Source organism: Miscanthus floridulus, chromosome 2 (assembly GCF_019320115.1).
Source record: "Miscanthus floridulus cultivar M001 chromosome 2, ASM1932011v1, whole genome shotgun sequence".
NCBI classification, from domain to species: Eukaryota; Viridiplantae; Streptophyta; class Magnoliopsida; order Poales; family Poaceae; genus Miscanthus; species Miscanthus floridulus.
Genome location: NC_089581.1, coordinates 97,291,642 through 97,305,809, shown reverse-complemented (window position 1 = coordinate 97,305,809; position 14,168 = coordinate 97,291,642). Strand labels below are relative to the sequence as shown.

Here is a 14,168-nt window from a genome sequence, read left to right as displayed (position 1 = left end):
GTCAATGTAGTGTAACTTTGACAAGTTCATAGAAAAATATATTAATAGGTACAGTATCAAAAAAGTATATTTAATAGTCTATATAATAAATCTAGTTTCGACATTGTAGATGTTTGTGCATTTTCTATAAACTTGATCAAAACCAGATCATAAAGTTTGATTTATGACAAAGTTAAAACAACTTTCCTTTTGGAACAAAGGGAGATGAAATTAAATAAATCCTATAGATAGCAAATTAAATTCGATGGAGTCTCCGTCTACCAGCATATATAATAATATATAATAACAAATAAGATGCCTGTTTATTTTTTGCATAACGAAATCCATTCTTTAATCTGATTGGTAGAACAGACAGCCTACAGTCCCTCGCCTTTCTAGACCGCATCTATAAATATGGTTACTTGCCAAGCTGATGCACTCGCACTACCTTATTATATCTCGATTATTATAACCTCCGATCGATCCGCTAGAAGATGAGCGGCGAGTATCCACCGCCGGCGGGGGCATGGACCACCGGCCTCTTTGGCTGCTTCAGCGACTGCAAGAGCTGTGAGTCGCCATTCTTCTTCTGGAGAAACAACTAAAAGCCTTATTTAACACGAATCGATTATATATATATATATATATAGAACTACTACCCTGTAGCTGGCTACAAAATAACTTATTCTATAGCCACTTTGAGTTACGATAACTACTATGTTAATTTATGAGATTATAGTAACTTATTATTAAGTATTTTACTATAACGTTATGGTAAATATCCTCATATGTTATAGTAGCCCAGCTATCGTAAATATGTATTGCTATTATCGTAAATTAGTATATAAAATTATCGTAAATGAAGGTGGCTACAGAATAACTTATTTTGTAGCTGGCTACTGAATATACTCTCCAATAATACATCATAATATTGATGATTAAACGTATACATATGTAAATTCTTAAACACGACGACTTCACCAGCAGCTAGCTAGCCATCAGCTACTGCTAGGTACTAACGGACGGACGGTGGTGCCGCAGGTTGCTGTCGTTCTTCTGCCCGTGTATCCCTTTGGGACAGGTGGCAGAGGTCTTAGACAAGGGCGTCACATGTAAGATACGATCTCTGTTTCTGTTCAAATTGAACTGAAGTGGAACGAAGAACAACTTGATGATTAACATGTGTACGTCGTCGTACGTTGTGTGCATCATCAGCCTGTGGTCTGGCCGGCCTGATCTACTGCTTGCTGCTGCATGCCGGGGTGCTGCTGCTCCCGTGCCACTGCCTCTACACCTGCACCTACCGTCGCAAGCTCCGGGCGGCGTACGGCCTGCCGCCGGAGCCGTGCGGCGACTGCTGCGTCCACTTCTGGTGCGGCCCATGCGCGCTCTCCCAGATGTACCGAGAGCTCAAGAACCGGGGCGCCGACCCGGCTGATGGTAAGCAAGGACGCCTTGTCTCATCAGTTATATTCATTTATTCACTACTCCCCCAATCCATAAATGTTAGTCGTCACGATTTACGTGTCGATAATTTTGATTTGATTTATAGAAAATACGTGCAACAATTTTTATCTCTAAATAAATTTATTAAAAACTAGATTTAAATATCATTCCAATGATACTAATTATGTATCATAAATATTAATATTTTTTAATATATATTTAGTCAAAGTTGTTTCTCGAGAAGCGAAAACGACAGACATTTAGGGACAGAGGGAGTACAAATTAATTAAAGTTAAACTAGTTTGACTTTTGCGTCTTTTTTATGGAGGCTCGAGGGAGTAGTACGTACTTGTACCCGGTACTCCTTCTGTTCCTAAATAACTGTGGTTTTCGTTTCTCGAGAAATAACTTTGACTAAATATATATAAAAACTATTTTTCTATTTTTATAATAAATTTATTTAGAGATACAAATGTTGCATACATTTTCTATAAATCCAGTCAAATTTACGGTACGAAAAAAACAACAGTTATTTAGGGATAGAGAGAGTACTTTCGAAATCAATTCATCTAGATTGTGAGTTTATGACTACAAGATGGCATTAGGGCGGTCCTAATGCTAGAAACTACGCGTAGTTTCTATACTTATTAATTTTCATAGACACTACATGTAGAAACAATGGTCTTAATAGACGGTTTCTACAGAATAATGTTTTATCCAATCACATACATTCTCTCTCCATTCTCTACCAATCACATCCCTTCATGTCTTGGTTCACGTGTAGACATGGTTTCTAACTTAGACCCGGCTTCTATGATTTTTGCTCTCTCTTCAATAACTATCTTGCCACATCAGCAAAATGCTTAGATGACAGTACAATTAATATCTATAGAAACTATGATGGTCTGTATATTGAGAGTGCCCTTACGAGGTGCATTGGTCACATCAGCTACCCCTCGTGAAACATTTTATGGCGCTGTTTCAAATTACCACATCAGCTAGAATTAATGCAGTAAATTTGAAAAACAACTACTCTTAATGTATAATTTTTTTGATAGCCTCTTCATAACATTCAATTCCATGACTCATAGAAACCAAGCCAAATGAGTTCCGTCTACATGAAACTCATTTTCTCTCTCTTCTAAAAAAATATTCGCCCTGTTCTGCAACACTACTTCAGCAGTACTTTTCAGCGAACGAACATGGTTATCCTCTGATAACAAATTAGCATAAGCATCAGCATAAACCAAATTTCAACGAAACAAACAGTGTTGTCATAAAGAATACCTATACATGTGACACATTATTAAATGCGGATGAAACTACCACCAAGACTAGCTTAAGATAAAATAAATGACACGCACATCATTGTATTAAAACATGCTTTGGATAGATATGTTTTCTTTTTTTCTTTACTAAAATCACAAAATATAAATACCAAAGTTCTTTGGAGGCTGTGAGGCAACCTATACCATGATTGTAAGTTATTTTGTTTTTTAGGTACATAATTTTTGTTATGTATCTATATATATGTTATGTCTACATACACATTAAAAAACTATGCACCTTTAAAAAATAAAATAACTTATAATTTAGAATAGAGGGATTACGATATATTGTCATTGTTCTATGGCTTCATATCCTTGTGAAGGAAAGAAATGTTTCATTTAAAAAAAATGATAACATGAGTCTAGTGCCATGTCACAAATAAAACATGAGGTTAGGGCTTTGTAATAAGACGTATCTGTGACATTATTGTTCCTCAAACTATATAATTGTTGGCTTCTTATGCACCATAATATACATATACTCTATGCAGTAGCGGACCTAGGAAAGCTTTAGAGCTCGGTTAAATCTTAGTATGATGAGTATTTGCCATAGAAAAATTTCAATCCTTCAAATAACATGACAACTTCATTACGAATTCATCAAGGAGCCCGAGCGGCTGGCCAGGGTGTCCGGACGGTGAGTCCACCCCTGACTGTACACCTAAACAAAACATGGATCCACTAATGGTTAAGTTCCTTGTTCGCTGGAACATGTGCCGAGGGTTAAGTACAAGATTGGGCACATATGCTTTTATTTTTCTGGAATTCCTTAATTAGATGATGAAACAACAGTGCCCGAGGTGGCTTACCCCCCGCAGGTCGAGTTTAGATGATGAAATGGTGCTGTTTTTTAACGGTAGGCCATGTTCCTCTGCATGTGGATAGCAAGTCATATTCCTCAATTAATTTGTCTGCACTGCGTTTTGAAGGTAGTTGTACATATAGGATAGTAGAAGATACCCCGTCTGTTGCTGTGGTATTGTGAAGAATTATGATTAAAATTTATAGGAGATGATGTAGATAGCTTGCAATTAAGAGGTACAAAGTTAGTGTGATGATATGCCTATTAATGGGAGGTGATGTGGATAGTTAGTGAGTTTGATATGGATGGCTTGCTTGTCGATATAGACTTATAGTGGAGATTAGTTTATAAGAGCACACAAATATGTGCTCATTAATTGCTTATGATTATAACTGTAACTGCACGCAACGTGTATGTTATGAAAAATATCTGTATTTGTACCTTTTCCCCCGAGCATGAACACTATATATAATGCGTTATATTTCAGTACAAATTTTAAAAGACACAATGCACTGTATTTGAGAGAGTATATCTTAATTAGCTTGTTGTAAACTTCGATCTAAGTTAGACTTCTCTAGTTTTGATCAAGTTTATAGAAAAATACATAAACACCTACAACATCAAACCAAATTCAGTAGAAATATACAATATGATATATGTTAATTTGATTTGATATTAAATATATTTTAATATAGTTTTATATAAATTTGGTCAAACAAATTAATTTACAGCAAACGGGGTAATAACATAATATAATGTTAACTGACCTTTAGATACATCATACATGCATGATTACACTTACACGTAGTCTTACACATGCATGATTGCTAGTTACATGTATGTACGAGGCTAGGAGCAACAAATATAAAAAGTTGAGGTGTATATCCTGCCGTCACTCCAGATCAGAGAGGGGACAAGGAGCACTAGCTAGGAGGCAGTGATCGGTGGATTGTTTTGGTGGAGATGGGACTGGGAATAAGGGCGCGCGGCCGATGCCGATGGCCGGGGCAAAGAGCGCACTATATATGTATGTTCCCTCTCCTGTTGCTGCTTTAGTTCCATCGCGGGCCTGACCATCGTACCTGTCTCTATTCCCACTCAGATATATTCTCTCGACAAACTTGTCAACTCCTACCTGGTCCTAGCTAGGCCTCCTTGTCCATAATTATACAATAATAAGTTGTTCCATAAAAAAAAATTAGCGACCATGCTTTTGACATGGAGACGCAGTACTCTCTCGGTTAGTTTCTTTGATACGGACGAGTCAAATATACTTAACTTTGACTCAGATATTCACCAAAGATTATTGCTCTCTTTGTCACTAAAAAATTATCAATGCAAGATTCGTGCTGGTCAAACTTTATTAATTTCACTAGGTTCGTAGAAAACCGTAATGTAACCCGCTGCAATCCAGTAATCCGTAAGCCTCTTGGAGGATGACTCCCATAGAGCTGGTGGCACAGTAGTGGAATTCCTTTGGAAGACACGGACAGGGTTTGTGGTTGTTTCTTTCTTTCCAAAAAGCCAAGAGACGAGAAGGACGGGACCAAGGAATCGATCGAAACATTTTCTGAAACCCTTGCATGCCATCGACAAGCCCAACATGGATACTTGTGTGAGATCGTTTCCCATCCCAGAGACCGGATCGATCGGTGGCTCGGTGCACCAACCACCAGACTTGTTTGCTGTAGACGCAGCCAATCAGCAGCTGGTGGTGGATCCATTGTTTCTGACTCTAGTTTGGTCCTAATATAAAAGGCGCCGCGCACTCATCATGCATGCATATGGTCCCGATCGAAGGTTATGCCTACAGAAACTAGCTAGAACGCCTCGTGGTGGTGGGTTTGCCTTCCACGTACAGCACTCTGGCACCGTCCATGCCAGTGGATCCTATCCTATGCACTGGAAACTAGCTAGTAGAAGAGAACGCCTGCATATATGCGGAAGCAGATGATCGAATACTCCCCGCTGGCCGGCAGACCAACGCTGGCTTATATGCACCGCCCTGACAAGGTTTGGGGCGAGGAGACTAGCTAATAGACAAGCCGAGAGGGATGTCGAGATGGAGGAGATGTACACCGGGACGGAGGAGACTAGCTAATAGACAAGCCCTGGCAACTTTGTAACTTCTTCCTTCCAAATTATTATGTTTTTTCTACTTCTTCTGAATGATTTTGTTTTCATGTTTTCAAGGATGGGAAGCGCTCTCGCAGAAGATGACTCACTACTGGAGGCGCATGCTTTGCCGAGGGCCTCTAGCCCTCGGCAAAGGACTAGAAACCCTCGGCAAAGGCTTTGCCGAGGGCTGCCCTCGGCAAAGACCCCTCGGGGAATTTTTAGACGGCGAAGGGGTCTTTGCCGAGGGCCCTTTATCGGGCACTCGGCAAAGCCTTTGCCGAGGGCCAGGATCACCCTCGGCAAAGAAAAGACGCCGTCAGATGCCGGCACCGTAGGCGGTTTCTTTGCCGAGGGCCGACCCTCGGCAAAGAAATGGTTTTTTTTTTGAATTTGTTTCCCGAGGGCCGACCCTCGGCAAATAAAAGTTTTTATTTATTTTTTAAATCTTTGCCAAGGGCCTCCTCTATGGCCCTCGGCAAAGAAATATTCAGGATTTTTTAAAATTCTTTGCCGAGGGCCGGCCCTCGGCAAAGAAATGGTTTTTTTGAATTTTTAACCCTTTGCCGAGGGCCTACTCCCTGGCCCTCGGCAAAGAAATTTTCAGGATTTTTTAAAAATTCTTTGCCGAGGGCCGGCCCTCGGCAAAGAAATGGTTTTTTGAATTTTTTAACCCTTTGCCGAGGGCCTACTCCCTGGCCCTCGGCAAAGAAATTGGCAGGATTTTTTAAAAATTCTTTGCCGAGGGCCGGCCCTCAGCAAAGAAATGGTTTTTTGAATTTTTTTAACCCTTTGCCGAGGGCCTACTCCCTGGCCCTCGGCAAAGAAATTGACAGGATTTTTTTCCAGAAAATCTTTGCCGAGGGCTATTGCTTGGGCCCTCGGCAAAGGGCACTTCTTTGCCGAGGGCCTTGGTCATTGCCCTCGGCAAAGAGGCAGAAATTTAAATTTTTTTTTGTTTTTTGCATTCCATCGACACAAGCATTTCATATATATACATATATATATCACACAGAACCCATTTTCTCACAATATATGACAACCATAATTGTGAACCACAAATCACAATATATTACAACGACAAGTCACATGTTCATCATCATTCACATGTTTATTACGACAAGTTAATAAAATCCAAGCACAAGTCACAACCATAAATCACAAATCACGCTAAAGTCCAACCACATCACCTAGCACGAGTCCTCATCAAGCTAGCCTATGAGACGATGGTGAAGGAAAAGCAGGATCACCCGGTGACGCACTAGCGGGTTGATTGGAACCCGCGGACTGAAGCTGCACAAAGGAGCAGAGATTGCATGTGTGAGTAATCCGGGAAAACAGTTTTGAAACTTAGAGATTGCATCTAGTATTGTAGGAATACAAAAAGATTAGACTAAATTGAAAATTTCGGCAGCACCTCCCCTGCACGGGGAGGTTTCCAAAACCTGCAAGAAACGACGGCACGAACGCCGACATCCATAACGGCACGAACGCCGACATCCACAACGGCACGAAGGCCGACATACATGCAAAGCACAAGCGAAAAGTGAACTTTCATACTTACAGGAGTAGCTGCAGGAGTAGGAGGTGGAGGAGCTGAAAACTGCACAGGTACACCCGATGCTTGCCCAAGACTTTGCATGATCACCATCATCTCCGCCATCTGCTTCTGCGCGGCCTCGAACGCGACCTTCTGGGCCTGCAGCTGTGCGGTCAGCTCCGCGTTCTGCTCTTGACTTTGCCTTTTTGTTTCTTGCAGCTCGGCCTGCAATATTTCACTCCAATGTATCAGTAATGCAAATCTAATTTAGGTGTTTAAATATGTACGTACGATGAGTAAAACATGAATTACCTGGAGTGCTTGGACCTGCTGCAGTGCTGGAGACGGCCGTGGACGTATGGGCTGGCTGGAGCTCGTGCTCCGTGCTCGGATAGCGTCGAGGGAGGGAACAGTGGTGGAGTCGATGGCGCCGTCTGCAATCCACAGCCGCCCGTGCTTCTTGCCTCCTCCGAGCCTCATGATCGCCTCTGCATCAATGGGCTCAGTGCGCACATTATAATCTTCCCCATAGATCCTCCTTACCGTTGACGTGTACTCTTGGACTTTAGTGTACGCGTTCGGGTCGGAGTACATCTGGGGCGGGGCAGCCGGGTCGAAGGAGACAGAGGACGACGCCCTGCCCATGTGAGACATAGCCCACGCAGAGAACTCCGAGATCTCCTCGCCCAGGTGCGCAGCCTCCTGCGAGAAAGACGGGAAGATGGTGAGAAATCAAATAGAATTGAGCGTCAAAATAAATGAAAGAAATCACTTACGTATGCTTGTTTGTATCCGGGGAGGCTACGACTGCCTTGATGGTGAGTTGGACCTTGCCTCATCAGACGCTGTTCCCGCTGCCTCTCGTGCGTGTCAATAAAGTCCTGTGATAACCACTTGTCCACGATCATGGCCCAGCACTCAGGATACGATCGGCACCACCAGGGAATCACCTACAAGTCATCGAGTATTTGACATATAAGAAGAAATTGAACCTACTTAATATCAGAACGAATCATTATGAATATTATTCGCCTACCTCAAGGTACTGGTCCCGGGTCAGCGTAATCCGTCTTGCTTGAGGCTTGGGGAGGAACTGCCTAAGTACTGACCTGTAGTAGTCTATGTGGGCCTGGACGCGCCCATGGTGGTGCATCTCGGTGACATACTTCCTACAAGCTGCGGCAGCCGCCCGATCCGCCTGGGCCTCAAGTCCTTCTTCGGCCTTGAAATATTTCTGCATACAAAACCAATGTATCCATTCATTATTTCAATAAAAGATTTAACCAATAAATGCGATGTATTAAGCAATATTGTGCGAGAGAGACTTACCCAAAACTCCGCCAATACTCGCTCCTGCTTGTTGCGGTAAGTGTCATCCGTGACCAGCGCGTACCTGTCCCAGTTGGAGGCCGGCTCCCGCACCACCGGCTCTTCGGACAGTTGCACAATGCCGGGGTACCATTTCCTGCACAAAACACCAAGGATGCTTGCGGGGGTGCGTGCTGGAGTACCCGACAAAACCAACCACGCCCTGCACAAGTGATTAAGAAAATTTATCAGTTTCTCTTAAGATTTCCAACATATCTTATGAAGTAGTTGTGATAACATCCATAGTTACTTACCTCTTTGCCATAGGCCGTATCACTGAGCGGTTGTGAGGAAGCGGAACCGGAGGGAGGCTCGCGGGACCTCGCTCGTAGAGAGTCCGGGTAGCGGTACCCTCTCCCTCGCCCTCGAGCGCCTCGCCTCCCTCGCCCTCGAGCGCCTCGCCTCCCTCGCCCTCGAGCGCCTCGTCTCCCTTGCCCGTCTGCTGACCCCTCTCGTCCTCCGACGAGGACGAGGCCGTGGCCGTCACGTGCTCCTCCTCTAGCACCTCGTCACGTGTCGTGGGAGGAGACCGCTGCCTCCTGCGGCGGCTGCCCCTGGTCCTCCTCTCGTCACCTCCTGCGGACGCTACCCCGGACGACGACCCCTCACCTCGAAGGAGAGGGCGGTCTCTCCCGTAAACCGTGGGCGTGTCACAGAATTTTGGCAGCACCTCCCCGCTGTTCTCCCGATACACGTCCTGCAAGGGAGAGTGTGTATCCGGAGAACAACAGGGAGGTGTTGCCGAAACTCCTTCCCAGACCGGAGTGGACCATGGAAACTAACCCATCAACGCATCCACGGGCTGTCCAAAAAACGTGGACAATCCGAAACAGATACGGTCGTAGATACGCAAAGATCCGCATACCTACGACCGTATCTCTTTCGGACGGGAGACGCCTAACCGGGTTACGCGCGGGCTACGACAGACATGCGCAAAAAGAGGTTATTTATACCTAGGGTGTCGGTGAAGTAAGGCTAGCGGGGCAGTGGCGAATCGACGTAGTGACGGCAGAACCGCGACGTCGACGAAGACGATCGGGGTCCTCCGGGTCCCCTCCGACGTACTCTTCTCCTGCATAAAAAGACAATAGGTTATTTTTTGTTCAAAATTTCGGCAGCACCTCCCCTGCACGGGGAGATTTCCAAAACCTGCAAAAAAACGACACGATGGCCGACATTCACAACGGCACGAAGGCCCTCATATCAACTTACGGCACAAAGGCCCACACAACCAAAACGGCACGAAGGCCGACAACCACAACGGCACGAAGGCCCTCATAACAACTTACGGCACGAAGGCCCACACAACCACATACGACACGAAGGCCGACAACGAGAGTTTTACCTAGGGTTGCGGTGGAGTCGGGCGTCGCGGTGCGGAGGTCACTTTCTTCTCCGGCGAGGTCGAGCGGCGTCAGAGTACTCCTCTCCCCCTCTTCCCTTTCTTCTCTCCTTTTCCCCTTCTTCTCCTTCTCTTCCCCTTCCTCCTTCTCCTCTTCTTCTCCTTTTCTTCCCCTTCCTCCTTCTCCTCTTCTCCTTCTCTTCTTCCTCCAACTTCACCCTCTGCCTCCTCCCCTCCAACAGCAGCCCGCGACAGAGGCGGCCTGGGGGCTGGGGTCGGGGCGGGAAGGCCGGTGAGGGGGAGCCACCGGAGGGCCGGCCGGGGCGGTCGACCTCCCCTTGCTCGACGGATACGAGAAACGGAGGCAGGGTGCGACCGGCCGGCTGCGGCGTGGTGTGGGCGGCGGGGCGCGGTGGCGTCCGAGGGCGGGGCGGCGGGGCGGGCGGTGGTGGAGGAGCGCGGGGGCGCTGGTGGGTCGCCGGGGCGCGCTAGGCGGCGAGCGAGGGCTGGCGGGGGCGCGGGCGGCAGCGGCGCGCGGGGCCGGGCGCGCGGGCGCGTCGGGCGCGCGCGCGAGGGCGTGCAGCGGGCGCTGCGGGGGGTGGTGTCGGCGCGGGCGACCCGCGTGCACGCGCGGCGTGGGTCGCCACGGGCTGCCGTTCTCGGGGGGCAGCCGCGCCCTGCGTCGGCGGGCGCGAGGGGCTCACTGGCGCGGCGGGGGCTCGGCGCGGGTTCTGGAGGAGGGGGAGGGTGAGGGTGGGGGCCCAGGGAGGGCGGGGCGGCGACGCCAGCAGGGGGCGCGCGGCGGCGGGGGGGGTGCGGACGCGGCGGCGGTGGACGCGCGGGGCCGGGCTCTAGCGGGCGGGCGCGTGGGGAGGGCGACGACGGTCGACGTTTTTTTTTAAAAAATTTCGATCGGGAATTTGGGCTGCGTCCCGATTTAGGGTTCGGTCCTTTGCCGAGGGCCCAGATGCACGGCCCTCGGCAAAGATTTTTTATTTTTATTTTTAAAATTCTTTGCCGAGGGCCACGGGGAAGGCCCTCGGCAAAGAGCCCTCAGCAATTTTTTGTGTTCGGTCCTTTGCCGAGGGCCCAGATCCACGGCCCTCGGCAAAGATTTTTTATTTTTAATTTTAAAATTCTTTGCCGAGGGCCACAGGTTAGGCCCTCGGCAAAGAGCCCTCGGCAATTTTTTTTTTGGTTTTTTTAGCCCAGTTTTTTTGTGGTGCTACAATACATTGTTTTGAACTCAATTTTAAAATTCAGGCCAATTTTGATTTTGTTTTGTATATTTCCTTAATTTATTTCGATTCTTCGATTTTTTTTGAATATGTCAAATTTGAACTGCAGGTGCATGGAATATTGCAATGTAGTGTTTCGAAAAATGTTATTCATGTTAATTGGTGCATGTTGAGTCCCTATCCACGAGCTCGCATCAAATTTTCACGCATCTTGTTCGCGTAACATGGCGACCGACTTGCCGGGAAAGTGTTTTAAAATTATATAAAATCCATACGAAGTCCGAAAATCACGAAACTTGGCGAGATGTCATGTTATCGCATGTGTAGGCTGTGGTAAAAAATTGAGAATGGTTCGAGCGAGTTGCGACGTCGGATGCCTGAAACCCAGGTTTCAGGCATCCGACGTCGCAACTCGCTCGAACCATTCTCAATTTTTTACCACAGCCTACACATGCGATAACATGACATCTCGCCAAGTTTCGTGATTTTCGGACTTCGTATGGATTTTATATAATTTTAAAACACTTTCCCGGCAAGTCGGTCGCCATGTTACGCGAACAAGATGCGTGAAAATTTGATGCGAGCTCGTGGATAGGGACTCAACATGCACCAATTAACATGAATAACATTTTTCGAAACACTACATTGCAATATTCCATGCACCTGCAGTTCAAATTTGACATATTAAAAAAAAATCGAAGAATCGAAATAAATTAAGGAAATATACAAAACAAAATCAAAATTGGCCTGAATTTTAAAATTGAGTTCAAAACAATGTATTGTAGCACCACAAAAAAACTGGGCTAAAAAAACCAAAAAAAAAAATTGCCGAGGGCTCTTTGCCGAGGGCCTAACCTGTGGCCCTCGGCAAAGAATTTTAAAATTAAAAATAAAAAATCTTTGCCGAGGGCCTATCCTGGCCCTCGGCAAAGGTCCTCTTTGCCGAGGGCCTAGCCTCGGGCCCTCGGCAAAGCCGATTTATAAAAAAAAATTTGGCCGAAAACTGGTTTTTAAAAAATCTTTGCCGAGGGCCTGGTCTGGGGCCCTCGGCAAAGACTTAAAAAAAATTTGCTGAACCTTTGCCGATGGCCTAACGGGTGGCCCTCGGCAAAGTTTGACGGGAAATGGCCGCCGTGACCCAACGGACCTACTTTGCCGAGGGTATCTTTGCCGAGGGCCGAGGCCCTCGGCAAAGATTTGATTTGCCGTGGGCCTGTCTTTGCCGAGGGTCGTACCCTCAGCAAAGGCCTCTTTGCCGAGGGCCGTTATTTGCCGAGGGCTCCTTTGTCTAGCCCTCGGCAAAGAGTCTCTTTGCCGAGTGCCCGATATTTGGCCCTCGGCAAAACCTCAGGCCCTCAGCAAAGTACGCGTTTCCAGTAGTGACTACGGCTCCTGTACCAATGAAAGATATGACGCGCTGACGAGAGAGCAACTCTTCTCCTAATAAATCACGCACGCTGTGGAAAGCCAGCCGGATTGATATCAGCAACCAGTACTACGTCTACGTGTTTTATGTACAAAGTAGCCTTGTCCATGTCACCTGACTATATATATAGCTCGATCGCGTCGTAGTAATAAGTGAATAATGTTTTATATGTATTGCTAAAATATGTAAATAATAGGGTCCATGAATGTTTAATTCGGATCCCATAACGAATTGTCTGTAATAATAAATATATATAGGTATATAAAAACTGTAAAACTAGCTTGTAGTAAAATTATAAATTATGATCATGCATATTTTTGTAAATTTCTCCAAGTCATAGGCGTGTGGTTGCTATGTAGCATGCGCGGGTCTGCCCCGCCTACCAAAAAAAAAACCCCTACTAAGGTCCAAAACCACTTATAAAACCTACACAAGATCTATCTTGATATGCACTAGGTTGTTCTAACTAGCGCATACCACAAAAAGAGTTTTGCACCCTGTATTCCAACCATATCCACTAAGCTAGCAAGCTGAACTAAAAACGTAAAGCGCGCGCGCACACACACACCAAGGAATGCATAATATACAGAAACGTAAATGAGTTACCGCCGATGATCCTTTCAGTATTCTAGAAATCCCATTACCACTAAGCTAAAACCCCCTTCAGGTTTTGCAGGGCGACGGTGAAAGTGGACAATGAAAATCATGTTGGTGCCATTCTTGCTGACAATGAAAATCAGGTCTGCAAACCAGTGGTGATAATCGATTAAAATTTTTAAAAAATATGCTTGTGATGCTGCCACGCCTATTGATTGTGCTGCCATTCATGCTGCTGCTTGTTACGCCCACTACACCACGATGCTGCCCTTGAAAGCTGCTGCTGCTGCTGCTGACTAGATCTGCCACCACCCTTGGTGCTCCCTGAGCTCACTGTCATGGAGTAGAGCCAGCTGCCGTGGACGCGGGCGCTCCACTAGTGTGGTGGGACGATAGCCATGTGGCACCACCATAACTATTGGTCGCACCCATGCCGCCTCCGAGGTACGGTGTCACGCAGCCCATGCCCAAGGGGCCGCCGCAAGGGACGAGGAGGGGGCCACCCCCTGGGGCAACAACCGCGCCCATGAGGGACCGCTGCTAGGGGGCCACACCATGGGCTTTTATATTTTTTTGCTAGTCTCTCAGATGGCACACATTCAAATAGCACCCTCCCAAAATTTCTTACAAATTTACCACCGGAGAGAAGAAATCTTACAAGTTTGCCAAAAACAGGCTTTTTTTGCTTGTGTGGTGTGCTAGGTCACGATGCCAGCATGGAGGTGGCTTGCTCAAAGATGAGGCTGCCCCTACCCTCAGCAACACAAACCGGCACGGTCCTTGTCTCTCTCTCTCTCGTGCCCAATCCATTCGGTGGAGCATGGAGGCCTCCTTCACATCGTTGTCCCATGCCCCAAGCCGCTAGCTGCCGTCATTGATTTCTTCCTCCATCGCTAAACCCGTGTCCAGCGCCAGATACAAGGTATGCCAATGCGCCCTCATCTCACAACCTCATTTCCCGCGTGGGTTTGCCTGTGGATCTTGGCT

General features: G+C 46.5%; 2 protein-coding genes across 2 annotated transcripts; one reads left to right on the top strand and one right to left on the bottom strand.

The window, feature by feature from the left end:
• Nucleotides 1-473: 473 nt before the first annotated feature.
• On the top strand, nucleotides 474-12,890 carry LOC136536805 (cell number regulator 4-like). Its single transcript, XM_066528977.1, has 6 exons — nucleotides 474-549; nucleotides 777-789; nucleotides 1,021-1,091; nucleotides 1,195-1,419; nucleotides 5,749-5,777; nucleotides 12,544-12,890. Exons 1-6 carry the CDS (start codon nucleotides 474-476, stop codon nucleotides 12,577-12,579), a joined length of 450 nt encoding a protein of 149 aa, XP_066385074.1. The 3' UTR covers nucleotides 12,580-12,890.
• Nucleotides 8,235-8,990, bottom strand: LOC136513466 (uncharacterized). Its single transcript, XM_066507473.1, has 3 exons — nucleotides 8,833-8,990; nucleotides 8,540-8,741; nucleotides 8,235-8,444 (listed from the first exon to the last, which is right to left on the bottom strand). The coding sequence occupies exons 1-3, from the start codon at nucleotides 8,841-8,843 to the stop codon at nucleotides 8,235-8,237; spliced, it is 423 nt and encodes a 140-aa protein (XP_066363570.1). The 5' UTR covers nucleotides 8,844-8,990.
• Nucleotides 12,891-14,168: the final 1,278 nt, after the last annotated feature.